The sequence below is a fragment of the Cyprinodon variegatus genome, unplaced genomic scaffold (assembly GCF_000732505.1).
Source record: "Cyprinodon variegatus isolate N-32 unplaced genomic scaffold, C_variegatus-1.0 Scaffold438, whole genome shotgun sequence".
NCBI lineage: Eukaryota > Metazoa > Chordata > Actinopteri > Cyprinodontiformes > Cyprinodontidae > Cyprinodon > Cyprinodon variegatus.
Genome location: NW_015150891.1, coordinates 567,195 through 587,808, shown reverse-complemented (window position 1 = coordinate 587,808; position 20,614 = coordinate 567,195). Strand labels below are relative to the sequence as shown.

The 20,614-nt window shown below is 37.8% G+C and overlaps 1 protein-coding gene across 1 annotated transcript in view; it reads right to left on the bottom strand.

The window, feature by feature from the left end:
* Positions 1-11,065: 11,065 nt before the first annotated feature.
* Positions 11,066-20,614, bottom strand: part of LOC107093643 (fibronectin type III domain-containing protein 5-like) — a 38,700-nt gene continuing 29,151 nt past the window's right edge. Inside the window, exons 5-6 of the mRNA XM_015388831.1 lie at positions 12,632-12,822; positions 11,066-12,450 (exon numbers count right to left, since the gene is read on the bottom strand). Coding sequence (XP_015244317.1) covers positions 12,683-12,822 — 140 coding nt within the window. The 3' untranslated portion in view covers positions 11,066-12,450; positions 12,632-12,682. The remainder of the gene's footprint in view (positions 12,451-12,631; positions 12,823-20,614) is intronic.

Sequence of the window (20,614 nt, the reverse complement as noted above, 5' to 3'; positions counted from 1 at the left end):
ATCAATACACACATTTTTAGAAAAGATTCAATAGAGAATGCGTCTCCTGCAGCAGTGCGTTAATGGACACAAAGCAGTGCAATGATTTACAATATAGTCGAATACAATTAGCATAGCAGAGAGACCGATCGGATCCTTTATCGCGCTAATTTCCATTTCCCCAAATGATTCCTGTCAGCGATTTTTTCCCATTTGCTCTAATGACGGCACCTTGGCATTACACAAGGCATTTTAACATTCTAACTTCCTACAGTGACTTTCCCGCTGGGAGCAATGATCTTTGATGCTATGCATCTATTGCAGTAGAAATTCCACACTAATCCCTTTTTCTGAGTGTAGATTTGTCCCTCCTTTTCCCTCTTTTGGTGTCTTTAGTGTTGAGCTCCATATCTGCACGTCTGACTGCCTGCTCACCTTGAGCAGCTGTTCAGACACCTCCTGAAGCTTAGGATTGACAGTGACTGAGCTGTCTGAGCCAGACCTGCCTTCTGCTGCCTCCTCAAATGGGTCCCTTTGGACGGGAGCCAGCAAAGGGAATGGAGTTGGTGGATGAGGGAGTGTTTCAAGCGTGTGTTTGTGTGCTTGCATTTGACCGATACAGGAAGAGTACCGCTGTAGGCTCAATAGTATTACAGTCACTAGGCACATTTGTGCTTTTATCACCCTCTATGTCAGATTGATTATGGCACCTAGAAAGGTCACTCAGTGTTGATGTTCAGACCGAGTTTCCTGAGAGAGATCAAGAAACACAATGAAAAGTTATTGTCAGCACATTAATAAGCTCTTCAGCTGCCTGCAATCACTTTACATCCAAGGCAATGTTTTCTATAGTGCTTTATATATTGGCCAATCTAGACTTAGTGGTGTATTAGTCTAAGATCAAATTTAACCTAAATAAAGGCGATGAGAGTCAGACTTCATTGACCAATTAGATCATCCTGAACACGTTCAAAATCAAATTTAGACTTTTTTAGATGCTTTTTTTATGTGAAGGTCACTTTTACACAACTTTCATTTTCTTAACCCAGAAGAAATATGGTATTTTTTTTATCTATTCATCAAAATACTAAGCCAATTACACTTGGTGATCCAAAAGGCCCTTTAGATTCACCTTATAAAACTGAGTTCATCTTTGCCAAACAACAGGGGAGGTTTATGCTGTAGGTAATACACTACAAAATAGTCATTTTGTCTTAATATTAGTGCATTTTGTCTTAAATTGGGGAGGCAAGTGAGACACTTTAACAACAGAACAAGACAGTTTACATTTGAAACAAGAAAAAAACAATTTAATTGTCTTATTTCAAGTATATTATCTAAAAATCTTATTTTAAGATAAATAAAATACTAATTCTATTGGGAAATCATCTTATTTACCTACTCAAATTAAGGTTAGATACATTTCATTTAGGATTATTTTTTACTTATTTCTAGATTGTATTTGCAGTCTAAGTATTACAAATATTTATCAAGTTATCTGAATATAAATAACACATCGGCATGTATTAAAGTGGAAATGATAGGTTAACCAAACTAACTTAATTAATGCCATTCTGTATTAATATTATCCATAATTATATTACAAATGTGAAAAATATAAACATAAAAAATTTGCATTGTTTTATAATTTAAAATTTTATGGCAAGGGTACTGCTATGTTGCAGTATTCTAAGCAGTTGGTTAATGCTTCAGCTAGCAGCTGAATATATAAAAACCAGCTATACCTTGAAGCACCTAAGAAATTTGGTTTTATGGAAGACGAAGCTGAAAGGACAATCAAACATCTAAATTACTTTTCTTATGATTTTGCGTCCATTCGCTGTGACTGGAGCCGTGATAAGGAGAGAAGAGGCAGGTTTGGGTTCTGACCATCCCTGCTACCTGACTGAACATCGGCTGTGGAGATGATGTAGAGCAGCAGGAGCTGCTCCGAGTGTTTTTAATTTCACTGCCTGTAAGCTGGACCAGTGGCGGTTCTAGAACAAATATACCCGGGGGCAGGAGGAGGCCAGTATGTTTTCATGGGGGCACAGAAAAGCATGAAATAAAAAAGGGCAAAGGATTCAAATATATTAAGAGAGCTGCATTAAGTCAAATTTCTATTCAATTAGGTTTAATAAAAATTCTATGTCTTATCTATTCTCAATATACTTTCATTATTTAACCTTTTGGACACTAGGCCTGTTTTCGAGAAATATGCTTGAAAATAACATGCTCAAAGTGAATTGAATATATTTCAGGAAGTTTATTTTAATGGTTTTGGTATTAAAATAAAGGCAAGACCTCAGAGAATATGTTACAGGTCTAAAAACCATCTTGGGGCGAGTGATGAGGTCCTCATGTTATGAAAAGGTTAAGAATTTTACATATTTTTGACTTAATTTTAAGTTAAAATGACCGTTTTCTATAAAATCTGAATTAGAACTCAAGAAAAACTGATAAATTTAGCTGTAAAAATTATTATTTTTTATTTGTATGTAAAAAAAAACTTTAGCAGATGAAAACTGGGATCCTATCTCAATACCTTTGAAGCTATCACCTTATTGTTTTTAAATAATTAGTAAAAAAGAATTTGTAAAGAAATAACTGAAATAGATCCAAAGGACCTATCAGTAATCATGTCTGTTCCAGCGCATATCATCAGTAGAATTTCTTTGAGTATTATGTCTTCAGTACAGGAGCCATACCAGGGACCAGAACATGAACTACAGGGGCACTGGCCCCCGTTGGCCCCTATCTAGAATCGCCCATGAGCTGGACTGTAACATGGTACGAAAACCCACTAAGCAGTCAGAACAGAGAAATGTAAAATTATGTTGGCAGATATTCAATCATTGACTTCGCCCCTAACTCCAAAACAAATCTGCATCACTAGAGCTCAATTCTTCGAGTTTTTCCCTATTCAAGCCTCTAATTAAACACACTTTCTTATTCCTCAAGCAGCCATCAAGATTAACACATCTATGCAGCACAGGATTGCTTAGCCACAGGCTACCACAGCGGGTCCAAACCTCCTGAGAAATGGTCTATTTCTTTCCCTGATTCCCTGTTTCCACTGCAGGCATTAGTCAGGTTATCCTAAGGTCCGATCTCTCTGTCACCATCCCACAGGTTTTATTCCTGAAATCGTGTTAGAAATCCAAGCGTAGCGCGTCCATATGGCGTTGTCTATCTGCGTCCTGCGACGTGCAATCAGTCTGCGCACTGATACAATGCCATATGGATGCACTCCAGTGTGATAAATATACTAAGATGTTCAATGAAAGCTTTTTTTTTTCTTTATTCCAAATATTAGTTGTTGTTTTTTTTTGTTTTTTTTATAAATGGTAATCAAATAAAGTATCTTTTTTAGATTAATTGATAAATCAATAAATTGGTATATCGATGAATCTAGTTTAGATGTATTAACATCAAGCTACTTTTAATGTCGGAGGCATTTTTAAAGACTTGAATACAAATCTAAGAAGGCCAGAGGAATTAAATTATTAGATTAGAGTCCAGATTGGTTATATAGCAAGTATGCAGAGCCTAGGAAAAAATATTCATACCCCTTTACCTTGTTTTGCTTTCTAACCACATATTTTGAAATATTTTCAGAGTAGGAGGTTATTTGTACAGTGCAAAGTAAAGGTTGGAGGATTTTCCAAACAGCATTTTTATGCATTTAGCCCCACTGACTTTAATGCATCTAAATAAAATCCAGGATTTATATGTTGCCCAATTTGCTCATTTTGTTATTCCCATTATCTCAGTGAAAAATCTGGCTTTGCTTCAGTTCTCCACTTCACATTGATTGCATGTTGAAAGCAGGGCAGCAAAGAAAAAAAAAAAGGTGGGCGGTTTAAAAATATCTCCAGATTTGCTGAGTAGAGTCTTTCCCCTGGCTTTCATCTGCTCCACCTGAGCAGACAGAGCAACAACGACGGCCTTAAATCCTCACAGCTTCTTCCAGGCTACCTCTCACTCCACCTCAGACCTGTGGACACTTTGCTTTGGATAAAGCATGAGATCCAGCTCCCCTCTGACTGATTTATCTCTTCCTCTTGTTGTTTTAAATCCCCTTTTTTTTTTTTTTTACAAAGGCAGCCACAGTGCCCTACTTCTGTCATCTCCTCCAGAATTGCTTGCATCAGATAAAAAATCTGCTCATTTACTCTGAAAAAGCTGATATTTTTAAGCGTCAGGATTCATTGCAAACATCACTTTTAGCATCTTAGAAAACTCAACCAAGGAATGCTGCAGCTGTCTAAGCTGATAAAAGAGTGGAATGCGCATATCAGGAGTGAAAAGTGGTCCGTTTTTTTTCCTTTCCTCTGAGCTCAACCTCTTCATTGATTCCAACAGCCTCTATTTTCTCTCACTTGTTTACCAGGTGAAGAGGCCATTCCAGCCATTCCAGGACAGAGAGGTGATAAATGAGAGGAGGATAGAGGGATAGGCGGTAGGCCGGGCCCCGGATACGAGAGCAAGGAGCTCATGTGGAGCAGGAGAAGGTGGCTAACAAGGAGTATGAGAGTGGATATAATGAGAATCAGGGGAGATGGGTGGGGAAGGGGAGAAGGAACGGTTACAGATTTATATGAAAGAGGGAGAGAGTGTAGAGATAGAGTGATAGAAAATGACAGTAAAGTCATAAATGAGAGATAGAGGGAGGATGAGGACAGAATAGGGGTTAGGGAGGGGCTAATGAAGGGGGGTGAAAGGCAGGGTGAGACAGTGTCTGACACTGGAGCAAAATGGCTGCTTTTCTCCAAGCGTAGGACCGTGTCAAAACCCAGAAAATGAGTGTGTGCTAGCAGCATTTCTACCAGCGGAGCGCACAGACATGAACTCATTATCTCTAATAAGAAGAATCTCTGCTGACTGGAGTCTGGAGGTGTTTCTCTGACTGACTTTCAGAGCGAACTCAACTGGGCAGTAAGAGCAGCTTAATTCAACAGGAAGCCAAGCGGCAGATAATGAAGCATTATCTTTAGTTAAGTAGTTCTGAGGAGGTCCTTTGCCCCTTTCTATGAATATGTTGACCTGCTAACTGAATAAGTGGGTAAAGAAGTTCCAAGGGCTTTTATAATTGCAAATATTTACTTTCCTGATATCCTATTCTTAGTTTTTTGTGAAAAGTGGAGCTCTTCACATTTACTAGCAACACATTAGTATGCAGGATGAACAGTGGAGCGGTGGGTAGCACTGCTGCCTTGCAGCAAGAAGGTTCTGGGTCGGACTTCTGCTTGGAGTTTGCATGTTCTCCCTGTGCATACTTGGGTTCTCTCTGCGTACGCCAGCTTCCTCTGACAGTCCAAAAACATGACTGTTAGGTTAAGCCAGAGGTGGGCAGTTCCCGAGAGTTGGTATCCTGCAACTTTTAGATGTGCCTTTGGTTCAGCACACCTGAATCCTGTAATTAGATGATTGAGAGGACTCTGGAGGAACTGACTGCATACTGAGGAGGTGATTCAGGTGTGTTGGACCAAGGATGAATCTAAAAGTTGCAGGATACCGGCCCTCAGGAACTGGATTGCCCACCCCTGGGTTAAGCCCTGAATGTCTTAGGAGCAAATTCCGCCGGAAATTATTTATGTAAATTAAAGCAAGTGCAGCTCCTAAACTATAAATAGGAAATACAATTGTTTACATGTCAGAAAGGCATTGAGGAAAATTTTTCAGGTAGAATAAACCATTTTAAACGTCACCATGTCTGATTTATAGGTGACTGCAAAACATCATGAAACTCAATATGAAACTCTGGATGAACCCTCAGACGTTATAAAACTGCAACTTGACTAAAACTTAAGCAAATAATGAATAAGTTGAAGCATATTTGTTTCTCAAAGGTTTTAGTGGGCAGTGTGCGAGGCGGAGATGTGATTTTGGCACAGTGCCAAAAGTGCAAAAATGCATCTTTTTGACAAAGTATTTGTGAAAAAATTATTTTGAAACATGTTTTAGAAATTTTACAAAACAAATTTGAAAGGTGTGTGGATAAAACACCATGTGACTGTGTTTTGGCCATTTCTAGAAATAGATAAACATGAGCAGGTGTCAGTTGGGCCCTCTACCGGGCCTGTCGGGCTTAATTGGCTTCTCTACATTCTCCTAGGCCTGAATGTGTGCGTGAATGTCTCTTTGTTGCCCTGCGATGGACTGGCGACCTGTCCAGAGTGGACCCCACCTCTTGCTCATTGACAGCTGGAGACGCACCAGCACCCCTTGAGACCCCGGCATGGATAAGCGTGACAGAAAACGGATGGACATTATGATGCAGTTGATCTGTTATTGTTTTAATTTAATAGAAGATTGAGAAAAAATGATGCAGTGAAAAACAGCCTTGGTATTTCCAGGCCTCCTATTGTCTGTCTTACTGTTTGGGGCAGCAAAAAAAAAAAAAAAGAAAAAAGGGCCCTGACCTTTGGGAAAATATTATTGCTTAAACTGATGTATGACATTTTCTACTTTGATTAAATGGTATATTCTCTGTTTTTTTTATTTTATTTTTTTCAGTTCTGAACAATAGCTAATTAAAAACGGTTCTCTGTATCAGGTCACATCTAGGCATCATTTGGATGAGTTCTGTAAAAATAGCCTGATTCACAAAAAAAACACAGAATTCCTTAGTTTTAGTTACATTCAATTCTCTCATTCACTGCATTGCCAAAAGCTGTTTGCTCACCTCCCACACAAATAAAACGGACATCATGTTTTTAATTTGCAGGGATTAGTACACTGCAAAAAATAGAAATCTAAATAAGTCATTTTTGCTTATATTAAGTGCATTTTTTCTTGAGTTGAGGAGGTAAGAGAGACACTATACCAATGGAACGAGACAATTTACATTTAAAATAAGAAAAAAACCAATTGCTTTGTCTTATTTCAAGTGCATATTATCTAATTAGCTCATTTTAGTGGTAAAAATACTCATTCTATTGGCAAATCATCTTATTTACCTACTGAAATTAAGGGTAAGTACAATTAATTTAAGATTTTTTTTTTTACCTATTTCTAGATTGTTTTTGCAGTGTATGATGATACCAAAATGGCTCTGAATCTTCTGGAAAGGCTGTCTTCAAGGTTTAGGTATATTTCTGATCATTCTTCTAAGGTAAGACACGGATGTTTTGGATGATTTAGCTCACAACCTCAGCTATAATTCATCCCTAAAGTAATATTTTGGGTTGAGGCCAAAAAAAGACGAAGGTTAATCAAAATCCTCTACACCAAGAAAATTGATTTCTTCCACCTGCGGCGAGAGAAGTGATTGTGATCTACTTCCAATCATTTGGATGGGCGAGTGAATACTATTAGCTGTGTCTTGTAGGAGAATCTCCACAGCATGACGGCCACCACCGTGCTTCACTGTGTAGCTGGTGTGATCATAGCGACTTTATAGGCATAAATTACCGACATCAAAAAGAGATATGGAATTGTAAAACAGAGCATTTAAACATCTTAACCATTGTTACTGAAAAAACAAAAAAAACAAAGCAAAATGTAGGTAGGTGGAAGATGATGAGTATGGAAGAATGAAAGGACCCTAAAGGAGTCTTCAGTCTTGTCTCGCCCTCTATGCCTAAACAGAGCAAGCTTGTAGAGACATCATGATCAAAGGAAGTCTGCACTAACAATCATCTATTTGGGGAAAAATAAGTTGCAGCAAAAAAAAGTATAAAAGTATATCATCATAAGAGTGTAGTTTCTCAGTAGATATGTTTGCAATGTGTAAATTTTTTTACTTTAAGTTTTTTTTACTCTTTAATGTTTTGAATCTTTTAATGTTTGAATTTTCAATACTCGAGTTTGTTTTAATGTTCTAGCATTTCAATTCTCAAGTGTTTAACTTTTCAATACTGGAAAGCTTTAGTATTTGAATTTTCAATGTTAGAAATGTTTCCGAGGTTGAAATGTTAAAATTTTAAAATTTTTGGTTTTTAGCTTTTTCTTTTTTATATATACTTACTTTTTTATTGAAAATACAAAACTTGCAACATTTTACCCCAAATCATCTTTGCAAAATGATTTTGATCGATTTGACAAACAGAACTAAGCGATAACCCACAGAACAGGGTTGCAGTGGTGGTGGGGGGAACTATTTCTTCCTTTTGGTACAAAAATATAACCACTGGAGCATTAATGATGAAATGAAGCAGAAAAGATTACAGAAAAAGGGAATTTACAGGTTTAACATAATCTATGGACTTAGAACACAGTCTGTAAAAATGGTTTGAGAGAATAAGACAGCTTCTCCATCATGTAAATTTCTTGCACCACATTTATCTAATCATCCATTGTAAGAGGTTCTGGTTTAAGCCACCTACTTTACTTTTTTCTCACAGCTCATAACGTTTCTTTATTAGCTGCAAACAAAAGTTTCTTGTCTTTATGGCTGAAATTGTCCACCTGTGTATTTCCCAAATATATTGCAAAGTCCAAAGGAAAAGTAAGATAAAAAACATTCTGAATGCGCTCATTGATGCAGGACAAATACTGGTGGATAACTTGTAATTGGCCCCAATGCTCCCACATCTCCAACTAGAATCATTAACCTTTTCTAAAACAAATGACTTTTTTCCAACTAAATCCACACCATCTAGTCGCCCATTTGTTTCAAGCTTTGCACGTCGATTGTCAAATTACCCTCCTTTACAAGGTATTATCTCCTTTAGCCTGCAGAGTGTATTCATACAGTTTAGATATGATTTTATTGTGCGCTCCTTGTTTGATTAGTTGTGCAAATGTCTCCACAAATCCAAGATCATTGGAGTTCACTTTTAAGTTCTACCTGAAGTAGTGTCTGGCCTGAAGATACATAAAAAATTACTAGAACTTCATTTCTGATGACTTTTCAGGTTTTCAAAGCTTAACTGTGCCCCATTGTGCTCAAACCACTAATAACATATTTACCAGACTATAAGCTGCTGCTATTTCCCACGCTTTGAACTATGTGACTTTTCTGTTGATTTTTCCTAACCGCCAGAGGTGGGAAATATAAGTTAGAAATAAAAGAATAAGGGAATAATTTTCATTTAGCACAATAACAGACATATGTCGCAAGTTCACACATTTTGACATTTATTTGCCTCATTGAAGCTGCCGAACCAATGAAGAGACAAGGTTCAACTCCTGCAGAGCTGAAATAAAGAGCTGACTAAGCCCCATCTTTCAGTAGAAGCTCTTACTGCTGCGTGCAACAAGCTGACGGGAGATAGCATTCTTCTTCGTCCCTATTCTAGGGGAAATATGTAGAGCTCCCCCTACAGGTTGGGTGGGAGACAGTTCAGTATGTATCAGTGGCTTATAGCCCGTTGAGGCTGATATATGTATGTTTCCTGTAAAAAAAAAAAAAAAGTCGGCACGGCTTCTATTGAGGTGCGCTCTATAGTCCTGAAAATAGGGTAATTAGTTAGATCTTTAGGGAACCAATTCCTGAATCTGTTATCGTATGATCTGGGGTAAAATTAGCGTCATATGCCCACTATTGTAAGGTTTTCCAGTCATTCTCCAAGCCACTGATCTTAAATGCTTGATTTCAGACCACTAACATAACCTCTAAGGAGGCCCAAGTATGGGTCTTTAATTGAAAGGTTTAGTATTTGACTCTGGCCTCTTTTCCTCCCCAGATAAATTTGGACAACCTTCTGTCCACCTCTACAAACTGTTTAGGAGGGATTGCAATTGGCAGGCTTTGGAATAAATAAAGCATTGTGTGGAGTATATTTAAATCTTTTTGATTCCTTCCTAAAATTAAATCCAAAAAGGGTATAGTGCTCCAGCTTTCTATGTCTCCTTTTAGTGTTGTATTCAAGGTGCTATAATTTATTTCAAACATTTTGATAAAATTTCAATGTATCTTTAGACCCATATATTTGATGTTGTCTGCATCCAATTCCCATTATAACGCTGCCTAATGTCATCAGGTGGGTCGTCATTAAAAGTCAGCACCTTTTTCTTTTTTACATTTATCCTAAAGCCTGAAAAAGAACCATAGGGATTCAAATCATTAACAAGTTGTCAGCATAAAGTGCTAGTTTTTGCTCTCCTCCTGGAGTTATAACTAATTTATGAAGTTTTTAGCTTTTTCACTGGTCTAGGTTACAATTTAAATTCTATTTTTTTCTTTTCAATGCCGATGCAAACAGTCACACATTTAGCATCTGCTAACCCTGCTTTAAAGATAACCCTGTCTTTAGAAAAAAAAAAAAACTCTTTTATGGGCAACAAAATACAAAAGATCTAATGCTTATCAATAAATCTTAAAACAAGATCACTTGTGGCACATTCATTGGTTGTTCTAACAATAACGCGACAGAAAATAATTTTTTTGTACCTTTGGAAGTTGTACGTAAAGGATTAGGATTTGTGAGGGTTTAGGTCTGCTTCTTTTAAACCTTGTAAGAATGAAAGTTGTCTTTTTTTTTTTTGATATAAGGAGACTTTGAATTTAGTTTGAGTTTGCAAGTAAATGGAAAGCAATTTTCATACCAAATGTGTGGCCAAATAAACACAGGTTGATTTGGCCACACATTTGGTATGGCCAAATTTCTAGGTTTGGTGTGAGATTTTGCTACTGCTTCAATAAATTTGCGTATTTAAGAGTTTTTCCCCTAAATTTCTGAAAATGCATAATTCACCGAGAACATGAATTTTGTTCCATTATTGTTGCAAAGAACACGTCTTATAAATGAAAATTTTAACAAAAAAGCGATCCAACAGGTTAACATTTTTTAGATTTTTCTTTTTTCAAACTTCTCTTTCTTATATTTTTTACAAATTGCAAAATGCCATTATGTTTTCCACATCACATTCTCTTACTTTCGGGTGCCTAAGCAGAGAGAAGCAAAGACACATTTCTATTTGTCATCATTAACATTAGAAAGCACATTTGTATTGTGCTTGAAATTAAGAGAATGTGTTCTGTCAAACACAACATGAGAATGCAATTAGTAAACAGCAATTAGTAAACATTTGAAAAAAACAATATTTAAAAAAATCTAAAAATAAAAAAAAAAAGTGAAAAAATTAAGTTTGACATAAATACAATTTGAAAAAATAACATATAAAAAAATTGGAAGAAATAAAATTAAAAGTCACTCAAAAAATTTAATTAGATTATAAAATTTTACAAAGTTTTATCCCAGGATTGCATTTCTTTTTATTTCCATTTACAAAACATGTCCTTCATTTGCAGCAATAATTGAACAAAATGCAACCCCTACATTAAATGTTTTTAGTCTAGTTATCTCTTTTGGGGAATCAGATGTATGACTAAATTACACACGCATTGGCTGGATTCTACCTCTGTAAGGTGAGTCATATTTCATCCTGTCTTCCCCTACAGTGAGTTGAAAAAAAAAGACTCTGAGAACTTGCACTCAGTGACAGATCTGGGTCCAGTATAGACCCCACCACTGAGTGCGTCCTCTTTTGGCCTTCACTTCCTGGCATCCCTGCTGGTGCTTGGCCAAACCACATGGGAAACTCAGCCAAATTCTTAATGCATCAGGGGATAATGCCCCATCCGTATTCCCCACTCGTCCTGCTGCAGACCACAAACAGCATACGGTGCTGAATATGCAGTGCTGTACAACCAGGCTTCAATACCTTCCCCAAACCCTGCTGCGAAGTCTTTCTAAAAGTTGGCACAGCAAGCGGGCCTATTCATTTTACAGTCGGAAGTGATAATAACTCAAAAGTGGGTGAGGGACTCCTTGTCAATCCTTGAACTCTGCATGAGTCATAGCTGCACTCAGTCATCGCCGTGCAGGTTAAATATAGGCTGGGGGGGTAATAAGTCTGTCAAGTCTGAGACGCTGAACTAATGGGAGAGTTTAAAGTTCCAGTTAGTGAGACAAAAGAACAGATGCATCATTTAACTGATGTAAGGATAGAGGAAAAGGCTGGAGACGACACTCGTCATGCAATACTTGATAAAACTCATACCGCAGTCAAGGCTGGGACTGTTCGAGCAAACACAGTAAGAGGAGCACCAAACAGCAATGTGCTTATAAGAGCCACACCGACACAGAGAGACAAGAAGAGAGATGAAGAGGGCAGGAACAAAGACGGAAAGGAAATAATGCATACGTGAAAGCTAGTTGGAGTTGTGTGCTGATTGATACCTGGACCAGCTGATCTGGACTTCCCCCCACCTTTCAGCTGTCATCCAGATGTTAAATTGACATTCACATCCGATAACTGACCCCCGCCCTCCCGGGGGCTCCATGCTAACAATGAGACGTAACAAAAACGTATGACTTAAGCAGCTCTAGTCAAGAGTCCGCTGTACATCGGCAGGAAGGAGGCGAGAGTCCAGCTTTGGGTGCAACAAAATCCTGTCTTCCTGTCACCAGTTTGGCTGCTTGTAGCCAGTTCTCCATTGAGTGAAGAAGATCCCTTTAGTTTAATCTTTTCTTCAGTGTTTATTTTTTTCTGAGAATGGCTTTCTGTTGGTCTCAGGGTCTGAAAGAAACACAGTTACATGCTTACAGTAGGTCTAAACACATGTTCAATCTTAATTATTACAAAAAACCCATCTCTGGTGCTTTTAATACTAAAGAAAATCTATCGCGTAGTTTGGAGAGAAATGATAACACCATGCAAACCCAACAGTATGCAAGCAAAGCAGAGTTTGTGACCTCACCCGTCCTGAGGTCTTAGGTTGGTTATTGCAGAAGGCAATATAAGGTTGGTCCTAGACGTTGCTGCGCAGTAACCCCCCTTGTGGGTGCTCAGGTGTACTGCACTCTGAGGAGTTCTTGGCTTTGTCCTTGTTGTTGTTGGGCTCGTTGTCTTTGATGATGTCGTACTGACGACAAAACAAGGCGATCACCCCTGAGAGACAGCAGGATAAGGATGGTTTAGTCAAAGAAATAACGTCTAGAAACCTTTTTCCTAAAATCTTGCTCCTTTTATGCAGCCTTGCATAGAGAAATACAGAAAACCACCAAAAGTTGTAAAACTTTATACAAGATACGAGGAGATTCCATAAGTAGTGCCCTATGACTCGCTTCCATTTGTTTGATCTATCTGAACTTTTGCATGTGCAATTTTTTATATCTCTATAGATTAAGTGGCAAATGACAGCTCTGAACTAATTAGGGTTTGTGATTTACAGGTGTTTGAGGAGTCTTAAATGTCTTAAAAGTCTTAAATGGAGCCTGTTGAGTGTCAAGCAGGGATCTGGTTTCTGTATTTGAAAGGATGCACGCCACGAGAGACTTTTGATTAAATTAAACTAACCTATGGTGATGAGGCCCCATCGAATGACCTTGTAAAAGATTTTACATGGTCACATGATGGGGTGTATTCTAAATTTCTCTATACCATTACTTATTGAACACCCTTTGTATTCTTTTATTTTTTTACATACTTCAATAATCCCAGAGGGATTCCATTGGGACCAAGTAGCACTAAATTGGTGAGTTAGAAACGACACTGTGAAGGAACGCTATGGACAGAGGAAACATGCAACTGGAGGAGAGTTTTGTGTCAGAGCTCGTTGATGAGTCTCCTCCGTCATACATTTCTTATTTAGTGGAAGAAAGCGGAGACGAAGATGTTGTGGAGGAGGACGCCAAGGCGGCAGAAGCTTGGTTTGGTGTAGAAGGCTTACAGCCGTACATGTTTGAGCCCTTGCCTCGCAACGCTGCCAGTTCTGTTAGCTCTACGCCTGCTGAAGACACAGACGTCCATCCCCGTGAACACTGGGACGGAACTCAATGGGAGAGGAAATGATTCATATTTTTTAAACTGTTGTGTATATTAGCTGCAAATTATAAATCAAGATGCTATGACCAAAACAATTTGATTGACAGATGATCGTTGATATATGATTGGTCGAATTTAGGTGTGTACAGGCTGACGTATCACTAACTGGCCTGCATAAAATAATGAAAAAAAAAACCCCACGGATTATAAGACAGGATTGCAGTACATAAACTTCAACTTCTTCAGAACACTCCTCGTGTCAACACAAGAACCCCCTCCTTCCATCATGTTTCCCCTGTCCTTCACCAACTCCATTGGCTCCCAGTTCAATTCAGAATTCAATTTAAAATCCTTCTCTATACTTTCAAAGCCATCCATAACCTTGCTCCTCCATATCTGTCAGACCTCCTTCACATTGCCACCTCCTCCCGCTCCCTTAGATCCTCCTCCTCCATCCACCTCACTGTACCCCCAGCTCGACTTGTCACCATGGGGAGCAGAGCCTTCAGCCGCTCTGCTCCCCAGCTCTGGAACTCACTTCCTCCCGACCTCCGCAGTATTGACTCTCTCCCCTTATTCAAAGCCAGACTCAAAACCCATCTGTTCCAGCTCGCTTATCTGTGAATACACTGCTCCTTTCCCTATCAATAATTGTTTTTATGTTCCTGTATCTGTATTTTCATCTTTCTTTTTATTTATCTTTTGTATTTTTTGTAAAGTGACCTTGAGTGTCAAGAAAGGCGCTGTTAAATAAAATGTATTATTATTACATTTATATACATGTTTAAGCCAGAATGATTTGACATTGAAATATGATATCCCTACAATTCTATCCAAACTTGAAAAGATTAAGATTTTTCTTAAATTCTTGATCCACACCAGAAAACCTACCAAGCTAAATGATCTACCATTTCTGCTGACTGATCACCTGGACGGGATTCTACAAGGTACTGGCTGATGGCAACAAAAAGTGAGTGGTTTCTCTCTTCAACTATCAATAACAACAATTCAACCAGGATATAAAAAGGATGCAAAACCACTTAAGACCTCGTCTGTCTCGGTTGAAGTCGGTGTATAAGATTTAACTAAAAGAAAGATAGAGCAGGCAAAATATCCTCTATGGGAGAGGCCAAAACCACTGCTGACCCCAAAACAACTTTGTGATCCTCAAGACCTGAGGTAAAATATTCTGCAGAGTGACCAGACAAAAGTGGATCTTTTTGGGAGGTGTTACAGCTGAACTAAACAACATTTTAGAAAAAGACAATCAACCTACACGGTAAAAGGTCAGAAACACTGAAGTATTACAAACAATCTTTACTAGCTGACCAATGCATTTTGGTTTACGGCCTTCCTCAGAGTCATTAACAATGCCAACAGTCAAGCATAGAAGTAGTAGAGGTATGATTTTGGTCTGCTTTGTTCTCTCAAGACCTGGCATAAAACAGGGATCTTGATTTCTAATCTTAAGCTGAATATCTCAGTATAATCTTCAGCCTGGAGTAACTGACCTAAATCCCAATCATACTTTGGTTCTAAAACAAAAAAAATAATATCAACAGAAGAATACAGGAACCTCTGAATAACGTTAAAATACAAAAATGAAATTTTGGAGTTGCCCAGCAAAATCACATTTAATGTGTAGTAAAACAATAAACACGCCTCTCATTCCCAAAAACTCTGCAAGATTTAAATAAGGAAAGATGACACTCAGTGGAGATGTTCTTTAATGATTATTTATTCAGGTTATCTTTATCCAAAAATACTATTTGTATAATGTGCTTAAAAATATATGTTTGAGGGGAAAACAGCTAAAATACAGAAGTGGAAAGAGGTATCAAGTACAAAAACCTAGTACAAATACTTTGTTACCTTACTTAAGTAGAATTTTTAGCTATCTATACTTTTCTGGAGTATTTATTGAACTAATTGAAAACTTTTTACCTTCACTTCTCACTTTTTTTTTGCAATTATCCCTATTTTCTACTCCTTACATTTTAAAAATAGACTAGTTTGTTCTGTTTCATTTAAATTAATTTTCCTTTAGGCCTATTGGTAATAAACTGTTTTATAAAAAACATAAAAATAATTAGCTTTATCCCGACAATTATTTTCTTTGTGGTTGACTCGGTGCTGCACCAACTTAATAATAATAAATAGTTTTTCAAGATGATGCAAAGATGAATTTGATAATGTTACAATTAATTATACACCACAGCAAATTAAGTACAAGGAAGTTATCATCCATTTGTTGAATTGTAGAAAAATATTACTTTAATATGATAGTGCAGTATAAGATTTAGTCCTTTACATTTTGTTCTTGCATTACTTTTACTTTTATATGTTAGGTAGTTTTAAAAATGGTAGTTTTACATTTTTACTTAGTGAAAAGCTTAAGTTGATCGCTCTAACTTCTACAAAAGTGTTTTTAAACAGTAGGGTGTCTACTTCTACTTGAGTAATAAACAATAACTGTATTTAACTGAAACTTAAGGACCAAAAGAGAAGTAAAAACTTTTTTTTATCTGCTTCTAAATCCACTGTGTTATATCCTTGACCGAGGCACCAACAGTCTTGTCAATATCAGCTATGTGGTTGATACAGTGCCTGTCAGACAAATGATGGAAATGAACTGAGCTGGAGATATGAGCGGTGTGAAAGGAGCAGATGGAGATGGAAACTGAGACAGCCATTTGCAGCTTGCCTTGAGTCACCGATACTCAAAACACGACACAGGAGGTACAGATGCAGGAGCAGATAGAAAGGACGCTTACAGAAATGAAAAAGGGAATAATTCATGATGGTGGAGGAGTGTGCGATGGGATGAATCCAAGCCCAAACAGGCTTCTGTATTTCTGCCTATGTCAGCCTCTGCTGATCTAATCATTGCAGCACCAAGGGGCAAGATGGGATCTTTCCCTGTGCGTTCCCCCAGCATGCCCCACAGGCCCAATTAGGACTGAAAAACAGTATTCGCTTCTTTGGCTTTTTTTTTTTTTTTTTTTACAGCAATACTGTGCAACACAATTTTTTCTCCACCACTTCTTCACTTTCTGTGAAATATCCTTAGCTTTCCCTTTACCATGCCATTTTTTAAAACCAGTATTACCAAGGGATGGCTCCTGAAAGCCCCTCCCTGGATTATAGAGGCTCTTCAGTAGTCAGGCCATGTTTGTGCCTTTTTACGCCTAAAGCAAACCTGGAAGATTTAGGGTATGCATGGTAGAATGGTAGGGGGATTGTTGGACTAGTGGTTAGAGCAGTGCACTTGTGCTCTGACAAGGTTGCAAGTACACCGTTCTATCCCCACAGCCTGCACTCTGGGTTCCTGAGCAAGACCTTTAACCCCTGATTGCTCCCCGGGCGACACATAATGGCAGCCCACTGCTCCCCAAGGGGATGGGTCAAATGCAGAGAACGAATTTCCCCATTGTGGAACAATAAAGGGATTTACACATCTAGTACTATCATTATACAGCTCAACATAAACAGTAAATTTTGCAAAGTTAAAGTAACATTTTAATAGTTAGATTAAACACCAATCCAAGTGCATTTGGTCTCACTCTGAATTAGTGCTAAATGACTGATGTATTAGTGTCTAAAAGAGTCGATGTACTTTGACACTACATATTTAACACTGTGGAATCAACCCTGTGTATAAAGATCAGTAGTACGCACTGAAGAACAGACTTTATTTTGCAACCATGACAGGAAAAATAGTTTTCTGTGGCTTAAGATTTCACTGTAACTTCCATAAAACATCCCCAGCCGAGCAGTTTTACTTTCTCCTTTTCTAACAAACCTCCAGGTGGGTTTTAGTTAGGGAGAGTGTTCAACATTTAAGGATTGATTTTACATAAATAAATAAATCTGAAGTGTTGATGAGGATGGGATGACATAAAGTGTGCTGCAGCATTGACGTAGACACCAACCATAAAATCTGTTCAATTATTATTAAAACTATAACATTGGAAAAGATCCGTACCGTTGCTGTCTTGGTCAAGTAAAACCTCAAATTGAATTGCTGTTTATTTCGTTTTTATTTTTTGAATCCCGTTCACGGTTTTAAATCCTCCAGCTAGAGGATGCACAAACCCTCAACCTGCAAGGCCAGCTTGTTCCTATAAAAGTCAGCCGATGTGAGCAGTGAAAGCCTCCCTTGGTGAGTTAGGGATGGGCAGACTTCAACCCTCCTCTCTGCATCGGTTCTTTCACAAATCACATAGAGAGGACAAAGAGGCACTTTAATCCCACCTTGAAGACTTTTCTGAAAAGGGCAACTATGGATCTTACACACAAAAATGTTAAAATAAACGATCAAAATTCTAGTATAATTAACTTCCTTGTTTTTTGCAAAGTATGCAATACCTTAACAAGACTTTTTAAAGTTGCTGTATTGACCACCCTTATGAACTAATTAATGTGGTCAAAGGCTTCAAAAAAAATCTTTCAAAGGTCAAATGGCCTGAAAAAAAAAAGGAAAAAAAATCTTCAAATCCTTTAAAGTAGCTGATTGATCTATTATTAAGAAAGCAGTCAAGGTGATTCAGTTTGGGGATTAAAAACATTTGTAATGATGAGGTCGAGGTAATACCTCCTCAGGGAGAACTTTAACTTTAAGGCTTTTCAAAGAACAGACTATTTAAAAATATCTTTTTTTTATTATGGTAAAATTTCAAACAGATGAAATAATGCTTCTTACACCTTTGTCTTACTGCTTGTTTCTTGTTAGGTAATTTCACACTATTAGCTTTGCATAAACCGGCTGCTTAGTTTGTCGCCATGTTTTCCACTAAACATCATATTCCCAACAACTGATGCCTGCATTTAGGTGGCTGAATGAATCATGGAAGAGAGCTACTACAATGTGCCTCTATGTCTAGGGTCTTAAATGGGAAGTAATTATTGTCAAGTACATGGCGGATAAATAGAATAACCCTTGGGGTACTCAGCGTAGCAGCAGAAGTATATTTGAGCAGTTACTGCTCTAATAGTTACAGTAGCAGCTTCACAAAGCACTTTCCACTGTAGCGACCTATTATCCTGTGGGAAAATGGATCAAGATTTAAAAAACAGCGTCTTCCAAAACATTTAGATACTGAGTTGGTGGTCATTTGATCTAAATATGCCTTTCTGTTTTTAAAATAATTTCCTTTTTTTATTTTCTCCACTCTAAGTGCTTGCCATACTGCTGTCCTCTTAAACACCCTTTAACAACAATATAAAAACATTTTTGGAAGTTGGTTGCTGTTTTTAAAGGCAGATTTTTTTTAAAATAATGCTGGGTAAATATAAACCGACTGTACTTTATGTTAGGTGGCGCCTGGTTCTCGTTGGCCCTTTCACACATCTTCGGATGGTTGCCTCATTACCTGAGGACTCTTAAGCTGCTGACTGCCACTACCCCGATGCCAGAGTGTTTACCAGTTTTGGGAACTCTAGCCAAGCTGAGTTTTGCTGAGTCAAACTGAGTTTTTGTCAACCTCAGTCTTAACCTAGTTGTTTTTGTCTTTGCCTCTCGGCAGGAAGTCATCCTGCACCTGGATCTTTTGGACCTTCTCCCCCTGGAAGGAGCTTCAAACTCTGAGCTTCAAACTGAGCTGGGGATTCAAACTGGAGGTTTTGATCTACTTCTCCCCAAAGGATTGTTTGAGTTTCACACTGAGCAGGGGATTCATCTCCACAAGAAACCGTTCAAGTGCCAGTCAGCTCCTCCGTTCCTCAAGGAAACACCTTAATCTGGGTAAACCCTGTCCACCCTCCAACGAGCAAGTCAATTACTGGAACAACCCACACCGACTGGATTCAGAGAAAGACACCTTTTCTGGAAACGTGAGTCCAGTTGCCTTTCTCTCCTCTTTGCAAATGGATGCTCAAATTTCCCACTGAGCTTGAACTGACACAGAAACCACCAGTGTTCAGAGCAGCACTGGATCCATCTCTACCTGATTTCAATAAACCTGTTAAACCTTCCCCTGGTCCCTCTGATTTATTTTCTGCATATGGGTCTGCATATGGCTTTGAATAAATCATGACACTTTACTTGCTTATTACTTGGTAAAATGAATACATATAATTTTATTTTGACTTTGAAAGCTCTGTTTCATTGTTATCTCTCAAAGAAGGAATCTGGGGTTAGGTAGCTGTTTCTAACAATGAGGAAACTTGATTTGACAGCAGAAAAGTTTCCTTTTTGTAAAAGGGAGGCTAGATCCAGGTGAGCTCTAGATTGTTTATTAAAACTTCAGAGGCAGTCTTAGGTAAAAAAAAACAACTGCAAAGTGAAGAACAGGGAAATTAGAGAAGCGAGAAAATGTCTAATCACATTAGGCGGTTTTGGATATTGTTTTTTTGTTTATTATAAAGCTATAATAAGAATAATACATGGAAGTTTTAGATCAAATTTTATCAGAATGAATCATTCTCTCTGTTAATAAGCACAGCTTTTGATGTTCCTTTCCCTGACCCAAAAAGAAATGATGTGCAGCTTTTTAGACAGAGCCTCTTTATTGAATATCAGCCTCCAAGTTTTTCTCATCAGTTTTTTAACAACACATCTCCTAAATATCTTTTTCTAAAGATTTGGGGTGAGATGCAGACAGAGAATAAATCTGGTTGGTGACCAGAATAAGAATGAGATTCTCAGCTTGGTTAAATGGTTTCCAGCGAGTCTGAAGGTTATAACAAGTCTAATCATCTTCAAAATTACTACCTGGTGATTTTAATGACAGTATTTGTGGTTAGTGCAGTTAATAAGTGAAACACATTAGCTGTTTTCAGTATCAGCAAGGTGTTTACAAAATAAGTTAAGAAATATAATTGAAGCTAGATATGGCACTGAAGCAATTACACATAATTTGAAATGGGGGTACTTTAAATGACACGTTAAGACATTTGCTCAGGCTGTGCAAGAGCT